Source organism: Hippopotamus amphibius, chromosome 14, assembly GCF_030028045.1.
Source record: "Hippopotamus amphibius kiboko isolate mHipAmp2 chromosome 14, mHipAmp2.hap2, whole genome shotgun sequence".
Classification (NCBI taxonomy): Eukaryota; Metazoa; Chordata; class Mammalia; order Artiodactyla; family Hippopotamidae; genus Hippopotamus; species Hippopotamus amphibius.
The window spans coordinates 11158046-11183199 of record NC_080199.1 but is presented as its reverse complement, the minus strand read 5'-3'; the positions used below and the strand labels follow the sequence as shown (position 1 = coordinate 11183199).

At 36.9% G+C, this 25154-nt stretch overlaps 1 protein-coding gene across 1 annotated transcript in view; it reads left to right on the top strand.

Moving 5' to 3' along the window:
• Window positions 1-24172, top strand: part of TM9SF2 (transmembrane 9 superfamily member 2) — a 67560-nt gene extending 43388 nt beyond the window's left edge. Inside the window, exons 9-17 of the mRNA XM_057707561.1 lie at window positions 461-569; window positions 4566-4698; window positions 7164-7283; window positions 9765-9822; window positions 12809-12968; window positions 14696-14847; window positions 16648-16759; window positions 20253-20424; window positions 23482-24172. Of these exons, the coding sequence (XP_057563544.1) occupies window positions 461-569; window positions 4566-4698; window positions 7164-7283; window positions 9765-9822; window positions 12809-12968; window positions 14696-14847; window positions 16648-16759; window positions 20253-20424; window positions 23482-23549 (1084 nt within the window). The 3' untranslated portion in view covers window positions 23550-24172. The remainder of the gene's footprint in view (window positions 1-460; window positions 570-4565; window positions 4699-7163; window positions 7284-9764; window positions 9823-12808; window positions 12969-14695; window positions 14848-16647; window positions 16760-20252; window positions 20425-23481) is intronic.
• The last annotated feature ends 982 nt before the right edge of the window (window positions 24173-25154 follow it).

Below are 25154 nucleotides of genomic sequence, written 5' to 3'. Positions count from 1 at the left end.
CTTATTCTCTCTTCTAAGCATGATCCAAAACTTTATCTAGAGAGCTGTAGTGCCATCACTCTCCTTTTCCTACTTCACTGACTAATCTTTTTTGACACTCATTAATTTACTGAGTAACTTTGTTTTTTAGTAGATTTCTTGAGGGTACAGACCAGTCCATAGTTGATCCTCAGCTTATGTTGCCCTGATTTGGGCACAATAATTATTAATGTTGACCATGGACAAAAAAAATTCTAGTTCTCAACAGACCACGAAATTGTATTATGATACCTATATGCAGTTATGTATCCACTAGAAGGCCATGTAGCAGAAGACAGTTCATTGAATTTGTTGGAATTTAGGTCAAGTTTTTAATTTGATTAATGCTGTCTTAATGTTACTCAATAAGTAGTTTTTAAAAAGAGTTTTGCTGCTCCAAAGATTAAGCTGTAGATTAATCCTGACATGCTTATTTCTGCAGCATCATGAATTCCCTGGTCATTGTCCTCTTCTTGTCTGGAATGGTGGCCATGATTATGCTGCGGACACTGCATAAAGATATTGCCAGATATAATCAGATGGATTCTACGGTGAGTGAAACATCTGAACTATTCTTTGGTCTGCCGAGGATAGTCTTTATTTTTTCTTCCCCCCAAATTTAAATAATAGCTTTAGACAGGATCTACTTTTAAAACATTCTTCTCAAAAACTATCCTGAATTCACATTTTCAAATAACAAAATGACCCTTGAGAATTGGGTTTTTGTAGAAATTTAGTGACTGCGACTCTCAGAGCTGAACTATTCACAGCCTCGTCTGCATCAGTAGAAGGTGCGGAACGGGTGCAGGTATACAGCTACAACTCTGTCCTCTTTTCACTTACGTGCCATCAAATCTGTCAGAGTTTCTATTTCCAGCAGACATTCAGTTCGTGAAACAGCGAAGTTGAATAGAATAGCTCCCAGGCAATTTTTATATGTGTGTATGTTTAATTTTTTTAAATTAATTTTAACTGAATTTTTTGGTGTATTCAAAGTAATTTAATGCCTCAACTTCGTTTATGCTCATTTTAAGTTGCATAATGTTTTACATTTTATACTTTTTTACTTCCTAGCAGCTCTTTAATAAAATTTCCACAAGAATCACGACTTGTAATGAATACATAAAACTCAGATTTTCATTGTTTTCTCTTCCCCAGCTTCTTAGCACCCCCACATCTTTCTGTCCTGTTCTAATTAGAAAAAAGAACATATTAATGTTCAGAAGTTTTTAGCACGTATACTCTACAGTTTCTTTTCCATGATTTTATTGATTGTATGCCTTATTAAATTTTTTATTAAAAGAATTTTCACAATATTCTGTTCGTAATTGGCAATTCCAAATAATTGCTGAGTTAATGGAGTTTTTTTCTTAATTTGTCAGAGGTGCCTTGGGGTACAGGCCAGGAAACCCTATGTCTAGTCTTGCTCCCATTCTTTTCCTTCTGCCAGTCAGAGCAGATCTATTCAAATATGTTGGATCATTTCATTCTTGATTGCAGCCCTCCAGCGACTTGCATTGCATTCAGTGAAGCATACACTGGCCCATAAGGCTCTGCAGTAGCTCTTGGAGCTCTGCTCCAGCCATGCTGGCTGCCTTGCTATTCCTCACACACTTTGGGGCATGTTCCCATCTCTAGGCCTTTACAGCTGCTTTTCTGTCTTCCTCAAGTGTTTGTCCCTCAGAGAGCTCCCTCATGTCCTTCTGGTCTTCACTGAGTTATGATCTTCCCAGTGAGAACTTCCTCACCATCCCATGAAAATTACATCCTCTCCACCCATACCCCACACCCCACACCCATACTTCTTATCACCACCTAATGTACTGTATATTTTACTTATTTTGTTTATTGTCTGCCTTTCCAATGAGAAGATGTGCTCATGAGAAGAGGAGTTTTTCTGTTATACTCACTGTAGTATCTCAGGTGTTTTAGTATCTCTGGTGTTTTAAACAGTGCCAAACATATATTTGGTGATCAACAAATATTTGTTGAATGAGTGAATAAATAAATTAGCCCTCAGTGTACCAGGCTTGATGCATTACTGAGTTTATGATAGGTAAAAAGAAAAAGATATCCAAGGACTCTTCCAAATCCACCCCTTCCCCTCAAATTGAATGAGGCCAGAGCAGGAAGCAATGTGAGCATGAGAGGTTGAAGTTCTTTGGGTCCATGCTTATATCATATTTTTAACCAATTGGGAGATTAAACCTTGGGCCAGTGGTGAACCTCAATCTCCTATATGGTAAGCTGGGATTCTTAAAGGAGGGCAAAATAGTTCTAGGTTAGTTAATACCTTCTGATTCTCAGCAGAATCAAGTAGAAATACTCTGAGAGGAAGGTCTCCCAAATTTGGGTTTGCATGATTCCCCCCATTTAAGGTCAATAAAATATCTATTAATCAGAAATTCACAGAAATTTACAATAAACAACAAATTTACACCAGGTCCCAAAGATTTCAGGTATTAGGATTATTAAAATTACAGGGTATAAGATTTATGAAAAAGTAACAGCTAGGGTTTTCCAGCATAGATGAAATATAAGAATCCATTGATAAAGGATACAGAGTGTATCCAAAGTGGAATAAATAAAATGAAGTCCACACCTAGACCAGCTGGGCAAAACCATAAACACCAGCGAAGAGAAAAGATCTTAGAATCAGCCAGAGGGAAAAATGACTGAGCATTTGCAAAGGAAGAACAATTAGATTGGCAATGGAAGCTCAAAAAATACTATCTTTAAATTGGTGGTGAGGAAATTATTTACACAGAATCATGTACTCAAGAGATGCTGTCTTTTAAAAATGAAGGTGAAATACCTTTTTCAGACTAATAAAAACAGTTGACCACAAACAGACTTCACTAAAGGAATTTCTATAGAAATACTTCAGCAGTGAATCAATCTATCAGACCTGCAGGAATTTCTGTAGAAATACTTAAGTAGAAAATAAATAAATAACAGTCCTAAAGAGTGATTTAGAAGGATTGGTGAACAAAGAAATTCCAAGTAAATATTTTCTATATATAATAATAGTGAGTCTAAATTTAGAGGTTAACGAAAGTGTATCAACAAAGAAAAAATAGATTTGATGAATAGTTTTGGATAAGGTGGGTGGCCATCTGGAAAAAAAATAAGGTAGATTCCAACTTTATTGCTTATATTGAAATGATCAATGATCTAAATGAAATGTGAAACTGAAATACTAGAACACATGGGAAGTTATTTTTAAATCTAGTCTATGGCTCACAAAGATAAAAATTTGAGTGGGCATTTGGGGGAGGGATACAGATGTACCCAGGATGAAATGTTAAGAGAGGAGGCTGAAAATATAGCTGGGGCCAAATTTTGAAGGACTTTCTAAGCTATGCAGTCTGAAAGTCATTGAGAAGCTGTTGAAGAATATTAAACAGCAGTGACATGGCCAGATTCATGTTTTAGGAAAATCACTTTGAACATTATGTGGAGAACCGTTCAGAGCACAGAGACCAGTCAGGAGACTGTTAGAGAGTTCCCAGAGACAGTGGATGGTGGCAGGGAAGGAGTGAGGAAGTGGGCAGGTAGATACAGGGCATGTTCAGGAGGGGGAATGGAGTACTAATCGATTGGGTGACTGTGGAGAGGGTGGAAGAGGCAGAAAAGCCAGTGAATGACCCCACGTTTCTGGTCTGAACCACCCGATTAATTAAAAGGATCTTTCTGGTTCTGTATTGAGAAGTAACTGAATGGAGACAAGGGCAGAAACAGAGACCAGTATAGTGAATACTGTGATTGCCAGGTGAGAGGGGATGGCTTGAACCAGGGGCTGGTGGTGGATCCTGTGGATATACTTTAGAGCTAGAACTGTAGGAATTGTTAGAGGATTGTGTGTGAAGTGTGGGGGGAAAAAAAGGAGGCATCAAAGATGACTCTGAGGTTTGGGGGACTGAGCAACTGAAAGGATAGAGTTTTTACCTCCTGGAGGATACTGCAGGTAGAGCAGGTGGAGGTGGGGAGAGAGAATCAGTTCCATTGTGGATAATTCTGTTCAAAGTGTCCATTAAACAGCCCAATGGAGCTGTTGATTAGGCAGGTGTATATGTGTGTCTGGAGATCAGGGGGAACAGTTTGGGTTGGTGACACAAGCTTATTAATATTTTCACAGCCAAGCCTACTCTACAGGCAAAGTAGCTATGAGACCTAATACCATTTGGTTTTTTTGGAGATTTGTAAGTGTAGGTTAAAAAGGATATAGAGTATAATTTAAAAATGTCATCAAGTTGGGTAATAAAGCTTGACTTATTAGACTAGAACTAGGTATCACATTTTCTTTATTTCTTTTTAAAGTTTCTCAGTAACTATATTTATGGACCTTAACACACACTGTTCCTTTAAAAACAATTCAAGAAAGCTATGTAAAGCTCTGTGAGTCGAGCTTTATACTTCAAAACTGAAATATTAATATTTGTAAGGTTTTTATTAAATTTCTGTATCTGCATATTCAGCGGTGAACAAACTGTCTAGTTTTCTTGGTGATACCACGTGGCAATTAAACAATTTCATTCCCATTTTAGGAGGATGCCCAGGAAGAATTTGGCTGGAAACTAGTTCATGGTGATATATTCCGTCCTCCAAGAAAAGGGATGCTGCTATCAGTCTTTCTGGGATCGGGGACACAGATTTTAATTATGACTTTTGTGACGCTATGTAAGTGTTAAGTGAAAATTTAAAAGTAGAAAATACTTTTTCTAAATAATTATTTGAAATCCAGTTTTCCTAAGTTGTAGCTAGGCTAGATTGTTTCCCAGAGTCCTTTTGGTTCTCAGAATCTGTGTGCTTTGACCATAAGTGGGACAGGGTTAGCTGTGCCAAAAGTTGATCTTCATATCTCCCTCACAGTTGCATAGAGACCAAGCTTTTGTTGTGGGAGCACTGGAGCTGCAGATGACTAGATCCTCAGAGACCATCTGGGTCTGAGTCTGGGTGGCCTGGAAGCAGGGTCTCTCAGACAGACTCTTCTGCCGCACCAGAGCATATGATTAGGATTCCAAGACATTCTTGGCTTCCACTGAGAGAGACAGAAAGGAGAAGGGCATGGGACAGGAAGCTTTTAGTAGACCTTTCCATCTTGGCAGGATTTAGGAAGCAAGGCCTCTTCCTCTAGCAATGTTCAGGAAAGATCTTCCAACACAAAAAATTACCTCTTCCTTGTGCCACCTGAAAATCTTCAGAAATTTTTTTACTTAAGGTTTTGTCAGGACAATCTTTTTTTTTTCTTTTTTTAAAAATAGAAGTCTTTTAGAGGTATTCATCAGCTGCAGGAGTAGCTCTGAGACTACTCTCTGGAGATATATTAATGCCATGGTTTTTCAGTTTTCTTAGTTATAAGAGGAAAAATTGTTTATGAAAAGAATTTTCTGAATTTTGCATTTATTTCCCCCGTTTCCTTTATTGTTGGCTGCTACTGATAAACAATAACACATGAATGTTACTAGAAGAACTCAGAAACCACTGACCTTTCAATAATTTTTTTAGCAAAGCTTTGTTCTTATGTTTGATTGTATATTAAATATATAATACTATAATCATTTTCTGTTAGTAAAATTGTTCCAAGTTTTTGTGGTGCAGTTAACCCTGTAAATGTTTGGAAAGAGAATTACCAGTTCCAGATGTCTGGCACCTGAATAAGTTTGGGGTTTACTGATTTGCATGTGCCAGCTCAGTTTGAAGACTAACTAGAACATATTTATCTACTAACAACTTAGATAAGGAGGTGCTGGTGTGATGGGTGAGACTAGCATTTGTAAGTATATTATCCTGAAGAAGGTAGGTTGGGAAAACGAGTCATGAAAGAAGTTTGAACGCAGCCAGACAGTTGCACGAATCTCCAGAGAACCGAGGTAGAGATAGAGCAGAGTGGATGCTTGAGGGTGAAATTCCCTGCTGTAAAATTTTATCGAGAGCTGCCTTCTGCTTCTCTCTGATCTTTGTTGGGGTCAGCTAGAAAGTGAACTTGTAAGGAAAAGTTGCAGAGAGCCTAGGTTATAAAATTATAGGGATTGTTTTCCTTTAATGCTCGAATATGGACTTTTTGCTTCAGAACAATCCCATCTCTCAGGCCTGGGAGGAATTTGGTGGGGGTTGCATCTTAGCTAAAATTCCAATAGATCGTCTAAAGTTACCCATTTGTTTTCCTATGATCATGAGTTTCTCCTCTTCAGTTGGTGCTGATCAGAAGATGTGCAATGGTGTGTACTTGACTGTGTGTCCCTGGGGGAAACACTGGGAACTTTGGTGCTCCTGGGATTAGGAAGCCACCTGCATCTGTTTTTGGATTTCTTTCTGAGAAAGTTGTAAATTCTGACTTCCAGTTTAAAACTTGGGATCGCTGTAAATATAAGATAGCATTTCTTTTATTATTAGTTGGGAGGCTTATATAGGGAAGAACAAATAAAACTAACCAGCTGAATAAGGGTAGGAACCAGAATTTCCCAAGTCATTGACCAAGTCCTTCAGTAACTTGTGTTCGCAAAGCTAATGGTAGTATGAAATCTTTTCCCCCTGTTTTGTTCTTTGATTAGATTCTGTCTTGTCTCTTATGTTTGAATGTTATAAGGTTTTTTTTTCACCCCAGAGGACTCAGTATTATTTTTTATTTTTATTTTTTTTTTATTTTTTTTATTTTTTTATTTTTGGCACACAGGCTTAGTTGCTCCGTGGCATGTGGGATCTTCCTGGAGCTGGGATCGAACCCATGACCTCTGCATTATCAGGCGGATTCTTAACCACTGCGCCACCTAGGAAGCCCCTCAGTATTATTTTTAAAAGAAACACAAAGTGAGAATACTTTATAGTGGGAATATTTTCATTGATGTTAATTTTAAAAGCTGTACTTGAATCTCAAAAGAGCTGAAGGCACTCATGAGTCTCCACTCATAAGAGCAAAGGTGGGGTCTTACGGACCCTGACAGGAAAATTCCAGATTGGTGCTTTCCTTATGCGTGATCCTGTTGATGCATTGCCCTAATTGTTACTAAGATCCAGTGTGGCTGCGTGGGGAAGAGAGCATATTTTCATGAAGTTGTATTTAGTTTATTGTTAAAAAATGAGAGGAGTCTTCTATCACTTCAAAGGAAACAGTAATAAAATTCATAACTTTACTTATTTTTTAGTTTTTGCCTGCCTGGGATTTTTGTCACCTGCCAACAGAGGAGCACTGATGACTTGTGCTGTGGTCTTATGGGTGCTGCTGGGCACTCCTGCAGGTTATGTCGCTGCCAGATTCTATAAGTGTAAGTAAGAGCCACCCTGCTGGGTGTCAGATCAGGGATCTCATCCGCTGCATCAGGTGTCTGAGCCTGTGTCTGGTAGTTGATGCTCTTTAAACAGTTTGTGTTGTAGGTGTGTATCCTTATGTAAAGAAGCTTGTGAAGTGGATGACTGTCCCTAGGTTTGCTTGTTCAAACATGCTTAAACAGTGGGTTCAGCAAATTTGGGTGCTGATAATCCATCATCCCCTGTCTCCTTCTTACGTTTTGACTGAACAGGTTTGGCTGAACAACTTAGCTTTGCTACGTTCATAGACATATATTTAGACTCATAAAGAAAAAATATACAAATGAGTACCACTGACTTAGTCATTAAAATGAGTAGTATATATGGGACTACCTTTGTGAGAGAGAGCATACTTACATTGATTTAATATTTATAAAAGTCAACTGTACTTAAAATAAATTAAGACCACTGTTTTAAAGAGCCCTGAAGTAAGTTACTTTTGCAGCATGACTAGTTGCATTCTCTTGTAGTCTTGCTTTTCAAAAGTGAAATAAAGTTCAATGAAAAGAAAGAATCAGAGCCACAGGGTAAGGATGGGATATGATTAGATGACTTAGAAAGCAGCTTTGCCAGGGTCAGTAAATGCCACAGTTTGCCCTGTTAGGAATCCTCTAGTCCAGTTGAGATGGTCCCATAGGTAATCTGTGATTTTAAATGCCAGGGAGATGCTGACACAGGGCTAGGGTTCCCTGAGGTCTTCTGATAGGAAAAAGGCTTGAGCTAAAACACAGTAGGGTTACATAGGTGGCCTTAAGGTGTGGTTGGCTACACCCAACCCCAAATAGTAATATTACTTAGATTTTGCCAGATATGTAGAGTATGTGAAGTTCTGTATGCCTGTGTGTGTGAGAGTGTGCTTTTAATTTCTGTGAATTTTGTCAGACTTCTTTTTTTCTTTCATTCTTTATTAACAGACATAGGGTTAGGGTGGTCATATGTGTTTTAACACATATGCAGTATGGTTGGAGCCCTGCCTACTCCCCCTTTCTCACTGTTTCTGTGCACTGGCTTTCTTTCAGTTCCTCACTCAGGCTGTGTGCCATCCCACCTGCCCAAGGACCTTCCCATATGCTGTTCCCTCTGCTTGAATTCCAGTCCATACTCCCAGCCCGACAGATGTACCTGCCCTTCCTCTCCTCTCTGTCCTTCAGATCTCCTAGCTGCAGATTAAGTACCATATTAATCAGGCAGAACATCTGAGACATACTGTCATGTGGCCCTAGTCACAAAATGCTTCATTTTCTTGAATCATTTTTAATGTTTCAGAAAATAAGACTTGGATTTTGATTGGAATTGTATTAAACCCAAAATTCATAATTTCACAACAGTGTGTCAGTAATGCTGTGAATTCAAATCATATATATAATTTGTTTTTTTTAGTGCAAGAGGTACTTAAACTTGCTTATAAATTGTTAAAACTTTTTTTTTTAATATGTAATTGTTTATTTATTTGACTGCGTTGGAACCTAGTTGTGGCACACGGGGTCTTCGTTATGGCATGCGGGATCTTTCATTGCGGCACACAGGCTTCTCTCCAGTTGTGGCGCATGGGCTTAGTTGCCCTACAGCCTGTGGGATCTTAGTTTCCCGACCAGGGAACGAACGCTTGTCCTCTGCATTGGAAGGAGATTCTTAACCACTGGCCCACCAGGGAAGTCCCTGGTAAAACCTTTTTTTTTTAAATCAAAGCTATTTTCAGATCTCAGCCAGTTTTATCTCCAAGTTTTAAACTAGGAGCAGAGGAGTACTTTCATTTTTTTTTACTCTAGATACTTAAGTTTTTAATTGTTTTTTAAGTGGGGAAAAAATTAGAGAGGGGCAAAGGAGAGTAAAAAGTTTGTAAGTAAATTTGTTCTGTCAAGTGTCTGTAACCCTTCTATTCTTCTTAGTCACCTGATCCTGCATGCTGATCTCCCCACCCCCACCCACTGCCTACCAGAAACTACCATGTTGGAGGGGTCCTGGAGATCAGGCCTGCTGTGGACACTTACATGTGTTGTATGTCAGGCTTGAAGGTTCCTAGTTTTATAACAAATTCTGAAACTGACCTCAGGATAAATGAGAATCTCCAGTGCACCCTTTTCCCATCCAGTGCCATTCATTGAAACTGGGTTAGAATTTAAGGGTTTTTTGATTTTGGAGTTAAAAAAAGATTAGGAAAGAAAAACTGGTTTGGATGACTTTTCTTTGATACTAAATGTATTTTATGCTGAAACAAAAATCTTTAGAGCGAAACTTATCCAGGGCAGTGCTGTGATGTGCATCTCTGATTTGATCATTTGATTCGGGAGTATTAGGACATTTGCTAGTGTCTTTTTCTAGGAATAGGCATCTAGTGCTGTCTGTTAATTTGTCCAGTACCAGACCTGAGGTATGGATATTTGGTTTGCTTTGAAGGAAAGTCTTTATGTTAATGCCATTTTTGTTTTCTTCTACAGCCTTTGGAGGTGAGAAGTGGAAAACAAATGTTTTATTAACATCATTTCTTTGTCCTGGGTAGGTGAATTTTTTAGTAATAACTTGCTTAACATAGTCATATTTTAGTTCCCAGAATTTCTGTCCTGTAAATCTAATCTTTTCTGTCTCTGTGTACCCAAGAAAATAAATTTAATTTTTAAAAAGTGAATATTTAATAAACATTTGCAGAATGACTGCTACATGCCTTATCTGGAAAAAGTACATTTAGACATGAGAAATTTTTATATTCCTTTTCTTAAAAGTCTGTTTCTTAGTCTGGCATATTGTCATGTAAGGCTGCATATGAAGTTTTTGACCTAGTCGCAGAAAGGAATCATCACCTGAAGATAGTTCAGGCAGACATACATTTTTCAGATTTTTATCGTTAAGTATAGCTACTTTTTAGAACATTTCATTAATTAGAGTAACATATACCAAAAAGGAAAAAGGCAACCACCACATAAAAAAAAACAAAACAACTGTGACACTTTGGAAGATAGCTTCTGATATCGAGTATCTGATGTGTGTCTGATCCTAGAAATAGAACCCAGTTTATCCCTCGCTCACAGATTTCTGGAGGACAAGAGCCGGTCTCTGAGTAATCAGCAGCAATGAATTAGGCCAAGGGTTAAATCTAGAAGCCGGAACTGTTCCATTTGCAGGCCAGAAATGAAAGAATAGCTGGAATTTTTATACATGATTGGGGTAAATATTCTCAGATTATCACCTCCATTGGATATTCACATGCCTCTCAGTCATTCATGTTGTATTCAAGTTTTTATGCTTTTGCCAAGTCGTATCCTTTGTCTTCTTTCCCTCTGCTGTCAATTCAAGAAGTGTCCCTCCTTACCAAGACTGTCAGCCATAATTTCCTTTGGAATATTGCTCTTCAAATATCTCTCCCCACCCCCCCCAATCTCTGACATAATCCGTTTCTCCCTTACTCTATGTTCTGTTCATCTGTTTCATCTCTTCCTACAAATATGCTAAGCTTTCCCAAATTCTAAAAAGAGCTTCCTATAAGCATTTCCTAGTCTACGATCTTTATTTCTTTTCCATTTTCAACAAAATGCTTTGAAAAAATAGTCTACACTGCCTTACTCTGCTTATCTTAGCATACATTTACATTGTAAACCCACATAATCTTTTTGCTCCATCACTTTAGTGAACTTCTCTCTCAGGTTACGAATGACGTTCCCATTTTCAAATCTAGAAATCATTTTCCCTGTCTTTACCTCTTTACATTGTCTAACATTGGGATACCTTTTCCTTGAAACTCCTTCCTTTTTTGCTGGCATAGAAGTTATCCTCTGCTAGTTTTTTTTTATGTCTCTAATCAAACCTCCTCTGATTTATCATCTTCATCCCACCCTTAAAAATAGGTGTTCACCAGTGAGATGATGAGGTAAGTAGAGAGAAGGAGAAGAGCCAAGAACCCAAGTTCCCCAGGGCAGAGGGAATTAGTGTTCATCTAGGAAAAGAGGGATCAGTTGATAATATGAAATTGATTCATGTAATTTTTTAATAAATAAGCACCTGCATATAATTATTGCAGTAGACACAACAAAATATGGCATTTGATAATATTAGATTGTTTCCAGATTTAAAAAGAATTAATGGAGAAATGCTCCCTTCTGTTAATGAAAATCTCATCTCTAATTTAAAACCAACATCATTTAATGATGAAACACTAGAGACATTTTCATAAATCACTTTTAGAGCTTCAGCTATTTAAGTTCTAGTTACATTAAGACATGAAACAAAAAGAAAGGTGAAGATTATATTATTGTTTATTGGTGACATAGTTTGTATACAGAGAACACAAACAAATTTGAGCTGTAAACTTACAAAATTAGTAAAAGAGTTTGGCAAAATGGCTAGATATCAGCTAATATTTCAGGATTATGAAAACAGCCAGCAGCAAGTGAAATGTCTTAATGGCATTGGTAGTTGTGTGGGAAAAAGACTCTATTCACAGGAGTATTAGCAACAGAAAAACTTCGCAACACTTGAAGTAACTTCTCAAAATAGGGACAGTCCATATGACAAGTCCACAAAGCTTGTAAGCGATACAAATTCAACGTGTTACTTGATGAGAAGACCGAGTATTGCAAAGGCATTTGGAGAGGACCCATGGCTGCCAGGACAGAGAACACAGAAGTAGACTATGTATATGTGGAAGCATGCCAGACGTGGCATCACAAACCAGAGGAGCTGCTAAAGGATGCTGGAACAATCGATTGTCCACATGAAGGGAGAAAAATTCTTACCTCACACACATGAAGTCAGTTCCAGGTGGATTAAAACCTAAATGTAACAGGTGTGACAGACAAAAATTTAGAAGCATATTTTTATGAGCCCAGGTTAGGAAAGGCTTTCTTCTCTTACGTTACACAAAAGATAAAGGAAAAAATTGATTTTGATAACATTAAAAACTGTGAGGTATATAGAAGTGATTATAACATTATTATAGCCATGTTTTTTAAAATGTACTCATAGAAAAAAAACTGACTAAAAGGAATTAGGTACACACATTCAGATGTTTGGGTTCCTAAAAGGCATAAACCAGGAGAAAAGTATTTAACAAGGAATTAGTTGCTGAAGTATATAAATAACTCATGTGTGTAACTTTACAAAAGCCCTGCAACCAAAGTGAGAAATGAGCAGTGACTGTAACCAGCAAGTCACCGAAGGTAAAACCTAGAAAGCCAGCAAACACAGGGTGCTCAGCTGCAGTTGTCAATAGGAAATGCAAATTAAAACAACAAATTTAACAATCCTAAGCATGATGAAAATATGTAAAGAGGTAAATTTCATAAGCTGCTGATAGTTTAAGTCAGGCAAAACCAATTTGAAGGGCAATTTGGCAGTTTCTACTAAAGTTTTAAATTCACATACCCATGACTCAGGAGTTCCACTTTCCTTGTGTATAACACAGAAGTTGTGATATTAACTGCATATGACTGCTACTATATCATTTTGTTTCTACCTCAGGTTTTACCCAAAAGCCTATTGTGTCTTTCAGGATTGTGTTTGCTGACTTCTTTATAATGAATCTGATTCTGTGGGGAGAAGGATCTTCAGCAGCTATTCCTTTTGGGACATTGGTTGCCATATTGGCTCTTTGGTTCTGCATATCCGTGCCTCTAACGTTTATTGGTGCATACTTTGGTTTTAAGAAGAATGTAAGTATATAGATGTTAACTTACTCAAATGATTCTCAGCTGTGGAAATTAGCATATGCCACCTTAAAAGATAAAAGTATCTAAAAGATATAAACTAGTCCTGTGGGATATAGATTTCATAGAAAATTGATGACTTCTTAGTTTGGTTGAAATCATTCTTAAAATAGTACTCAGAAGAGTGGTAGAGAGAGGTTATGGATATAAACTTAGATTTCAAAGTTTCATAAGTAGATGGAAGTGGAAACTAGAATAGATTAATAGGAAACAAGATACTAATTTAAACTAATGAAAAATTTGAATTTATTACATTAAAAATAATTACTTTTTTTAAACCTAAAAAGTACATGCATTTTTTTTCTTAGTGATAACTGTTCCTAGTCTATATTACTTAATTAAATAAACTGGGTAAAACTGAGCATGGGTTAGGAAGTGAAGCTGTAGAAAAGTGACTGTACTGTAAGAGTAGCAATTTTGTTAATTAAGTACCTTTGGAATAAATTTTATATGCTTACCTGCTAATATTTGATTTTAGGGAAGATTATAGTCAAGGCTCGGTCCCCACCTCCAGTCTGTCTGTCTCCACCTCTGCTCCCCACTTTCTCCCCACGGGCTGAGAGAAAAATGAGAATTTATTCTTCAGTGCCCTGCTCTTACTTCATCTTTGCTCTCCTCTGAAAATGTCTCCACAGAGTCAAAAGAAATTACTTAGTATAGTACACTTTGTGAGGGGACCTGGAATGCCCTGGAAGAAACTTGCCTGCTTGACTTCTACGAGACTTGAGAGTCTCCACTGCACCTACCCTGCCAGGCTACTAAAAGAGTTTTCAGTTCTTTGGCATTTTGTTTAATTTTATGATTTAAAATCTATATAGCATAAATAGTAAACTGACACGATTTGAATTTTTTTAATTGCATAGATTAAATACTTAAAATTCTAAAAATTTAAGAACAATATAGTGATTCTCTGCCTATATACACATATATCTACATGTAAAGTAATCTGATCCACAGAAGTATAGTCTCAATGAGAATATCAAGTTTTAAATTTTGATATAGCATCACAAAAACTATAGAAGTATGTTTTTGAACTTTTTTGCAAGGAAGTGAATCTCTACATATGTACTCTTTTTTTCCTCTTACGTAACTATGTTTAGGTACTTTAGGTCCCATTTGTTTTTACACTGCCATGTTGTGTGTTACGAAAGGGAGAGTAATTGAGAACATCACCAATAACTTACGATCATGAAGCTTCATATAGCCATTCATTGTCTTCTTTGTGTTCTTAAGGCTTAGTGAAATTGAGCGATTTTAATAAAGGTGACATTGTTCATCTCCAAAAAAAAATACATTGATAACAGTTTCAGAACCACCCAATTTCTTAGAGTAAGTATGTAATTAAAAGGAAAAACCTAACTCTACCTTTTTATTAACTACTGTTTCCTGAGTACTATATTATCTCCTCCTGTGTGTTTCTTACTTTGTCTAAAGCCATTAATCATTGGCTCACTGCTGGAAACAGTGGTGGCTTGTTCCAGAAGACAGACTGAATATGGTACCTGATGGTATCTGGTTTGTTGCTTCTAAATAAAAATCTCTTTGATGACTTAGGTAGGCTTGTATTGCCATTCATGTCAGCATGGAAGCTGAGAAAAAGCAGGCAAATAATCTAGTACAGAGAAGAATTTTTTAAACAGATATATAATTATGAATCCTTTCTTTTTATGAAGGCCATTGAACATCCAGTTCGAACCAATCAGATTCCACGTCAGATTCCTGAACAGTCCTTCTACACAAAGCCATTGCCTGGTATTATCATGGGAGGGATTTTGCCCTTTGGGTGCATCTTTATACAGCTTTTCTTCATTCTGAATAGTATTTGGTAAGCTAAGGATTAAGTCCTCTTTTTTCCCACTCCCATTATATGTAGTACTAGCTTTCTCTTTTTGTTTATATGGATTACTATATATCTTATAAATGTAAGCCATTCTCTAATAATCAGAAATCTTTTTATTTATTTATTTATTTAATTTATTGGCTAAACTGGATCTTCATTGCTGCTAGGGGGCTTTCTCTAGTTGTGGTGAGCAGGGACTATTCTTTGTTGAGGTGCTCAGGCTTCTCATTGCGGTGGCTTCTGTTGCAGAGCACAGGCTCTAGGCACACAGGCTTCAGTAGTTGCTGCTCATGGGCTCAGTAGTTGTGACTCTCGGGCTCTAGAGCACAGGCTCAGTAGTAGCCCTCACCAGAAATCTAGAGACAAAAGCTATTTTATGGGACTTCCCTGGTGGTGTGGTGATTAAGAATCCATCTGCCAGTACAGGGGACATGGGTTCGAGCCCTGGTCTGGAAAGATCCCACATGCTGCAACTAAGCCCGTGTGCCACAACTACTGAGCCTGTGCTCTACAGCCTGTGAGCCACAACTATTGAGCCCATGTGCCACAACTACTGAAGCCCACGTGCCTAGAGCCCATGCTCTGTAACAAGAGAAGCCACTGCAATGAGAAGCTCGCGCACTGCAATGAAAAGTAGCCCCCACTCGCTGCAACTAGAGAAAGCCCTCGCACAGCAATGAAGACCCAACGCAGCCAATAAATAAAATTTTTTTGAAGTTATTTTATCTTTTCAATGTGAGAAAGAATAATTGTGATAAGTTATTAATCAAGGGCTTATTATTTCTTATTCTTACTTAATTCTCAATTATCAGACCTCTCTAAGGTGGGTGTTATCCCATTTTACAGAGGAGAAAATGGGATTTTGGAGGTTAAGTAATTTGCCTATGTCACACAGCTACTTTATGATAGAAAATTAACCTAAATCTCTCCAAACCTATGCTCTTTAGTAAGTAACCTGTTCTGCTTCAGAGAAGATGCTCTGAGCTCTTGATAGAGGGGGTTCAAGCCAGCATTGGAGGAAGGTTTGAGCTAGACAACCTCAGAATCATTTCTTGGGAATTCTCTGGTGGTCCAGTGGTTAGGACTCTGCACTTTCACTGCTGAGGGCCTAGGGAACTAAGATCCCACAAGCCACACAGCATGGCCAAAAAAACAAAAACAAAGTTGTTTCTTATCTTAAGACCCTTCATTCTCTAATTTCTTGTTCATGTGGGAAAACTCATAGTGGTAATTTTGAGCCCCACTGTTAGGGTATATACATTGCAGTACATTATGATTTTTATTTGATCACATTGACATTTGTTACAGAAAGTACCAAGGTTCCAGGTAGCATTGTCAGAATTAAACTTGAGCTTTTTAGTGATTAGAACTTGTCTTTCCTTCCTCATTGTTATAGTGTTTTCCAAATTCCACTGACTTTATCATATATGATAAGAAACAATATGTACCAAATGTAACCTTTTCTTAGTTTGGTTCTGTCTTTACATTAATTTTTTTATCAAATTTGTTTGACTCACCAGTAGACAGATAGACTAAACATATTTGAATAAATAAGAATTTTAGGTTCTCCCTGAACAGGAAGGCGGAGTCCAGTAACATTGCTGTATCCTTCCCTCGCTGTTCCTCACCCCCACCCCATCACTGTCTAAATCTACGGAGAATTTGTCTTTGATTAGTTGGGGGAAAAAGCAAACATTTTCAGTTCAGGAAAAATGAAAAGGTTGTGTCATTTACTGTGTCAAAGAGAAAATATCTACAGCTTCATCTTGACATGTCTGATTATAGGTCACACCAGATGTATTACATGTTTGGCTTCCTGTTCTTGGTGTTTATCATTTTGGTTATTACCTGCTCTGAGGCAACTATACTTCTTTGCTATTTCCACCTGTGTGCAGAGGTATGTATTAGCAGTATTCACTTACGTTAGTTTGTGGACAGTATTTATAACTTTGGCATAAGGCGACTTTGAATACTATTATAGTAAGCCCCCTACATACGAATGAGTTCTGTTCTAGAAGTGCATTCATAAGTCCAGTTTGTTCGTAAGTTCAACAAAGGTAGCCTAGGTACCCAACTAACACAATCGGCTATATGGTGCTGTACCGCAATAGGTTTATAATACCTTTCACACAAATAATACATAAAGAAAAAAGACCCACAAAAAACGTAAGAAAACACTTTTAATCTTACAGTACAGTACCTTGAAAAGTACAGTGGTACAGTACAACAGCTGGCATCGCGTGAACAGCCAAGAAGTTACTGACTGGAGGAGAGGGAGGAGGTGGGAGATGGTGGAGCTGAAGAATCGTCAGCAATAGGAGACAGAGGGCAGGCTGCAGTTTCACTCATGCCTGATGCTGACGGCACAGGTGCTGGTTCCTTGCTGGAACCAGATGCACGTTCACATCTTTGAAAGTTCTCGGCTTGAAGGTTGAAGGTTCATATGTAGGGGACTTAACTGTAATCAAAGTAATTTCTGTAAATATGTGTTATTTAGGTAGAAATTGACCTGTATTCCTAAGTCAAGTTCCTAAATCAGTTTGACTGAATTAAGATGGTATCCTAATTCAGTATATTTATTTATTTAGAGCTTAACTTTAAAATGTTAATTTCCTGAGAATGATACATTATGCTGAATTTTTATTTTTTAACTGACTTTAAAATTAATATTCTTTTTTGTGATACAGACACTTGTAGACTGAAAATTTAGTGAAAATAAACATTTTAAGTGGAAAAATTTAATAAAACATTTCAGAGATTATATTGTGTAATGAGTTATATTCTGGGCAACATGGTGATGTGTGTTGGTGTCCTTAGGTGACTTTTAAAGATTTAGATTGCATTAAATCATTCTTTTTATAGTTGTTTTCTATACAGGAGATAAATATCTAACTTTGTTAAACTTGAGATGCTTTTTTAAAAAGTTGAAGTTAAATTCACATAACATGAAATCAATCATTTTAAAATGAACAATTCAGTGGCACTTAATACATATACAGAGTGTTGTGCAACCACTGTCTCTGTCTCAAAAGGTTTTCATCACCCCTAAATAAAATCCCATACCCATTAAGTAGTTACTTCCCGATCTTCTCTCCCCTTCAGACCCTGGCAACCACCAGTCTGCTTCTGTCTCTACAGATTTATCTATTCTGGATATTTCATATAAATGGAATCATACAATATGTGGGCCTTTTGTGTCTGGCCTCCTTCACTTAGCAGAATGTTTTAAGGTTCATCACATTGTAGCATGTGTCAGTGCTTCATTCCCTTTTATAATGGAGTAATATTCCATTGCATAGATAGATGTACTCCAGTTTGTTCATTCATTCATTCGTTGATGGACATTAGATTTGTTTCCACCTTTTGGCTATTGTGAATAGTGCTGCTGTGAACATTCATGTACAGATATTTATTTGGCTACCTGTTTCCAGTTCTTTTGGGTATATATGTAGGAGAGATATTGCTGAGTCATATCATAATTCTTTGTTTAACTTTTTGAGGAACCATCAGGCTGTTCTCCACAGTGGCTGCACCATTTTACATTCCTACTAGCAATGCACAAGGGTTCCAATTTCTCCACATCCTTGCCAGTGCCTGCTATTTTCTGTTTTTTTAAATTATAGCCATCCTGTTAGGTGCTAAGTGGGATCTCACTGTGGTTTTGATTTCCATGTCCCCAGTAACTAATGATGAAGAGCATATTTTCTTCTATATCTTGCTTGGTGAAATGTCTAATTCCTTTGCCCATTTATAAATTGGCTTGTTAATCTTTTTATTTGATTGTTAGAGTTCTTTCTATATTCTGGATACGAGACCTTTATCAGATATGTGATTTGTAAATGTTTTCTCCCATTCTGTAGGCTGTGTTTTCACTTTCTTAATGATGTCTTTCACACCAAAGTTTTTAATTTTGAGGGTCTGATTTATCTATTTTTTTCTTTTGTTTCTAAGAATTTATTGCTTAGATCCAAGGTCACGAAGATTTACCCCCATGTTGTCTTCTAAGTGTATAGTTTTAGGTCATTAATCCATTTTGAATTAATTTTTGTGTGTGGTATTAGTTAGGGGTCCAAATTCATTTTCTGCATGTGCCTATCCAGTTTTCCCAGCACCTTTTGTTGAAGAAATTATTTTTTCCTCATTAAATGGCCTTGGCAACCTTCTTGAAAATAGATTGGCCATAGATGTGTGGGTTTATTTCTGAAGTCTCAATTCTATTCCAGTGGTATATATGCTATTTTTATGCCAGTACCACACTGTTTTGAATACCATGGCTTTGTATTCAGTTTTGAAATTGGGAAGGGTAAGTCTTCCAACTTTGTTCTTCTTTTTGAAGGTTGTTTTAGCTCTTTAGGACCCTTCACAATTTCATATGAAGCTGGGGGTTCGCTTTTTCATTTTTGCAAAGAAGGTTGTTGGAATTTTGATAGGGATTGCATTGAATCTGTAGATTGCTTTGAAGAGTGTTGCCATCTTAACAATATTAAGTCTTCTAATCCATGAAAACAGATGGCTTTCCATTTATTTAAATCGTTTTTAGTTTTCTTTTAGCAATGTTTTATAGTTTTCAATGTACAAGTCTTTCACCTCCTTGCTTAAATTTATTCCTGGATATTTTATTCTTTTGGATGCTGCTGTAAATGGAGTAATTTTTTAAAACTTCCTTTTGTGGATCATTCATTGTCAGTGTATGAAAACACTGATTTTCATGTTGATCTTGTACCCTGCAAGTTTGCTGGATTCATTTATTAGCTGTAGTAGTTATTGTGTGTGGATTCTTTAGGATTTTCTAATCTTGGTATGCTTTTGAAATATATTAATTTTTTACATGTTCCAAAGGGTAGAAGAGATAGGAAGTATTTTCTTTTATAAGATCTCCTGCTAAGCTATAGGCCACTTTATGTAAAAGTAAGAGAAGCAGTTTTAAAAACCTATCTTATTTAAATTATGTTAGTAATAACTAAAAACAGGTTTCAACCAGGTTTTTTTTTTGAGGATAATCTTCTAATAGAGTCGACTAGACTGTAAGATAAGTAATACTAACTTTGAATTATGTAACTAAGCTCTTTGTATTCTTTTCTTTTTGAGAAACATACATTTTAAAATACAGCCTAATGCTTCATTATTCATAAACTGTTTAAGATTTTTCTACACGTTTTTAGTCAGTCTTTAAGTAGCTCCATCGAAGATAGAGGGTGCCTCTCGGCACCTTTAGTGAAAAGGGAAATTGGCAAAGTTCAGTGTGAGAAAGAGGCTGGAACCAATAGCAAAAATTAGGTTTGGGGCACTGTTTCACTTAGCTATGTTTGCTTTATAACTTTGTTCTACTACATGTTATCTATTAATTGGAAAGTAATTCTTGATCTTTAACTTTTTTCTTTTCTACCCAGGATTATCATTGGCAATGGCGTTCATTCCTTACCAGTGGCTTTACTGCAGTTTATTTCTTAATATATGCAATACACTACTTCTTTTCAAAACTGCAAATCACAGGAACAGCAAGTACAATTTTGTACTTTGGTTATACCATGATAATGGTTTTGATCTTCTTTCTTTTTACAGGTAAGAATTAGAATGATTTATTTTTAGTTAATAAGTTTTTTTTGTTTTTTTTGTTTTTTTAATTATTATTTTTTTTGGGGGGGGGGTACACCAGGTTCAATCAACTGTTTTTATACACATATCCCCATATTCCCTCCCTTCCTTTTAGTTAATAAGTTTTTAGGCAAATTATAATTATTTTGCTTTTACAAAACCCATGAAGGCTCCTACTACATAGTGCTCCTATATTTAGTTCTCAACGCAACTAAGCATAGTTTGGTCTGCCCCCCTGTGAGGTGAATATCAGTAAACCGAAGGTGAGAAAACAGAACCTAAGGGAAGAAGACTAAACAGGGTCCATTGTTGTGCTAAAAGTACAGGGGCATCTCAACCGTACATCTCAAGGTTTTCCCGTTAATCTCATAATGGAACAGTCTTGCTTCTGCTCATTTCAGAAATAGAATAAAAAACTCTACCTACCTAAGTTTAGGAGTAAGTAGAAGTTGGGGAGGTGAAGTCAAGATGAGACTGAGAATAGATGATATCAAGAAAAGATAATCATAGGATATCCCTTACTCTAGAAGTTTTAAGCCAGAGGCTTATATATCTCCACTTTAAAATCCAAGTACCTAATGGAATATAGTATGCTTTATGTTGGTATTTCTATATGTATATCTTCTCTGTCCACCTAGATTTCTGTATCTAAGAGCCCTGTGGGTGCTTGGTCAGCATTTGTGGAAGAACTAAACAAACAAAAAGATTGGGGGACCTTTCTTTGTCAAAAAAAATGTACATCTAAAATTTTATCTAATATTGTGATGCATGCTATCTGAGGAAATATAGGAATCAGAAAAAGAACTTTTAAAAAAAAATGTTTTCTTAAGATTTTTATTTTATTTATTTTTTTGGCCATGTGACACGTGGGATCTTTGTTCCCCGACCAGGGATTGAACCCAAGTCCCTTGCATTGGAAGCGTGGAGTCTTAACCATTGGACTGCCAGGGAAGTCCCAGAAAAGAAACTTTTAAAAATTAGAACTTTTCTTCTTTTTACTCATCTGTTAACATTTAAGAGAATTAGGTAGAGTTTTGAAGTGCCCCTGTTGCTATATCAGTATAACAAGCTTTAGGCACTTATATCAGTTCTGTACTCCAGGTTGTTGGTCAGACATAGTGGGGTAGGTGTGTGTGGGGGTGCATATCTTGGTGCTGTGTGATAAATTTAGGTCCATAGCTGTAAGGCTTTTTTTTTTAATTTTTGGCTGCATCAGGTCTTCGTTGCGGCATGCAAAATCTTTGGTTGCGTTGCACGAGCTCTTCACTGTGGCGCGTGGGCTTCTCTCTAGTTGCGTCGTGCGAGTTTTCTCTTCTCTAGTTGTGGTGTGCAGGGTCCAGGGTGCATGGACTCAGTAATGTCATGTAGGCTTAGTTACCCCAAGGCAAGTGGGATCTTAGTTCCCCAACCAGGGGTCGAACCCACATGCCCTGCACTGCTGGATGGATTCTTTACCACTGGACCACTAGAAAAGTCCCATAGCCATAAGGCTTAATAAATGTCTGTAAAACAGTCATAGCCTGTGAAATGAGGATTACTGTTCTTGTGCATTGGTATCTGTGTCCATGAATGCATATATAGAGTAATTTATTCCTTGCCACACACAGAAAAGATAGTTTAAATATATTTATGTTGTCACCATTACTTTTCGGAAATTAACCGAAACCTCTTCCCAGGTCTTAATAATGACCCTTTGACTATTGAAAATGTATATTTGTGTGTCCTCCAAAACACACACTGTGTGCATGACACGCGTAGAGTAGGTACTCGGTACATGTACGATGTGAGAATAACATTCATAACTCTGTAGTAATGTCCCATGTGTAGTCTCTTGATTTAGAAAATCTGCTTTAGTACTTTCTGTTTATATTATACGTAAAACCATGATAAAAACTATTGGAACTTTAAAAATAAAACTTCCACAGGGGCATGTATACCTCCTTCTGTATTCTGCACCCCTACCTATTGACTCTTTCTCAGGGGGTAGTCTTGGAAAAAATGCTATGCCTCAGCTTTAAAAATGTGTTAGATAGTTTCACAATTTAGTATATATTCTCTTGCAAAACAGAGTCCCTGAATTTATGTTTAGTAAATCTAAGCATGATATAGTTTAAAAGAATACTACAGTTGAAGTCAGAAAAAGTGAATTTGAATTCTGCCCTTTCTTACCAGCCACGGGCCATTAGACAGTTCCATAACCCCTTGGAGCCTCATTTTTGTCACCTGTCTAGCATTCACATTTTTTGGAATCTAGAGTTATGAGACTACGTGAAAATTAAGACATGTATTTTTTCATGAATCATTTCATTTACTCTACATAACAGTCTGTGGAGAGAGCTAGGGCAGATAAAATTATCCCTCTTTAATAAGATAAAGAAACGGGGCTTGGAGATTCTAGGACTGATCTAAAGATAAGACACACAGCTCATGACAGAGCTACTCTGTCCTCCAGTACTGCACCACCTCTCATTTCAGAGGGGATGTGCCTTTGTTATTATTCTAATCATATCAGTTTTAACACTTTGTAAAATCTTTTTGAGTTATTTTATTATAATTCTTTGAAAGCTGATCATTCCCAATAACTGTACTTAGAAAATATCCCCATTTAATTACTCTGTGAATCAGATATTCTGATATTTAAACTGTTCATATCGTGTGTTGAATTAATTAAATAGCAGTTTTCCATTTTGTGATAAGCAAATATTCTTAAATAGGAAAGTAAAATTGGCATCCTTTTCTTCTTCAGTTTTAGCTTTTTCCATGTAATAAGAAAAAGAATATGTTACAGAAAGCTTTAGGTACTCTTACAGCATAAAAATTTTTCTCTATCAATTTCTATAAGAAATTTGATTTGAATTAGTTCTGTATTCAAAAAAGTTTATGGACCTATGGTATATTCCTGGTAAGTAATGGTTTGTAATTTTGTGGCCTTTTATAAGGAACCAATCATTTTAAGTTTGTATGTTTGTGTAAATCATGAAGCTGCCTTTGAAAAGGGGTTTATTTTTGTTTTTTCTTTTATAGGAACAATTGGCTTCTTTGCATGCTTTTGGTTTGTTACCAAAATATACAGTGTGGTGAAGGTTGACTGAAGAAGCCCAGTGTGTCCAGTTAAAACAGAAATAAACTAAATTCTTCACCAACAGAGACCTGTTTTTGTGACTACCTTGCGTTTTATCAGACTTATTGGCCTAGTAATCCTTCAGAGACAACATAATTCTAAATACACCTCTCCCCGTACACCTGTCCCCACAGAATGTGTTATCAACACTAAAACATTTGTATTGTGATTTGATTAAGTATATATTCAGCTTTTCTCAATGAAGAGCAAATTTAAATATTATGTGCATTTGTAAATATAATAGCTATAAAATTTTCAGTACTTCTAATGGCAAAATAGAAGAGGCCGTATTAAACAATACTGATGAAATACAGGGCAGTTCATTGTAAATAGGATTTTCTAGACTCGGTAGGTGGAAAGAATTATTTTTCTTTGAAGGAAGTAACTTTTTATCATGGTAATTTTGAAGGATGATTCATATGATGTGTATTGGGGGGATGTGGCTTTTAAAAAAATCCTGCCTTGGTTGTAACTGTTCATACTTTCTTTTCTGTGTTGACTTCATTATTCCCGTGGTATTGGCCTTTTAAACTATGTGCCTCTGAGTCTTTCAATTTATAAATTTGTTATCTTAATAAATATTGTAAAAACGTCTTCATTGCATCATTACCTGTTATATGTTCACGGAGATTCTGTAAATACAAATCTATTTACCAATGGTGTTTTTAATGATTTATACTATTTTATCAGATTTTACTGATTTTTGTTAATGTAATACTTTCTGAGTTTTGAGTTAAATGAAATGCCAGTCTCCTGGACTTTGTAACAAAACTAAAAATCTTCATTGTTAGGCAGTAACAGAAATTTTAGTCATGCATATCTAGCCAGATAAATTATCTAAGTATAATAGTTACTATGAGCCTTACTGCATTGCTGTTAAGAATTTCATATTTTTTACCTGTTTTTCAAAATACAGTATTTTTGATTTTTTTTAAAAAAACAGTTTTTATGATCTTTACATTAATAGTGACTAGCAGTTCTTCTTTATGATTACCTTGTCTTAATTTGGATCTCCTAGAGTTAAGAAATAAGTCCGTGGCAGCATGGTGACTGGTAGTGTCTCATGTTCAGCAGGAGACTAAGCGGGTGGGTCTGGGTTAGCCACACTGAGGAGAGTGCTTGGGTGGGAGGAGCAGGGGGCTCAGAATCCATCCCATGATGCTGCTGCGGTGCCAGAACCCTGACACGAGGTCCCCTCTCGATGGCCATCACCACCATGACTCCTCTGCCCTGGGTGACGTGGCTTTGGAGAACTGGCCAACCCCTTGAGGAGAGACATGTTGAGAAACTGATGAAGATACACAGCCGAGGTCATAGACCCTTCTTTCAGACATCAAGAAAGCAGATGGTAAGGACTGGGAACACTGAGTGCCGTGGAAAAATGTGAATCAGTTCCTGTAATGGCACATACTAGCTGCCATCAAAAATGACTCCCCCTCCCACCCCATTCATAAGGCTTCCTTGAGACCCATTACATGAATCTATTAAAGAACTGGGCAGTCAGCCTGTGCAGGAGGGGGGCCAGGAGTCTGGTGTCTTTGACAAACGCAGCCTAGGAGGCAGTGACAACTAGAGC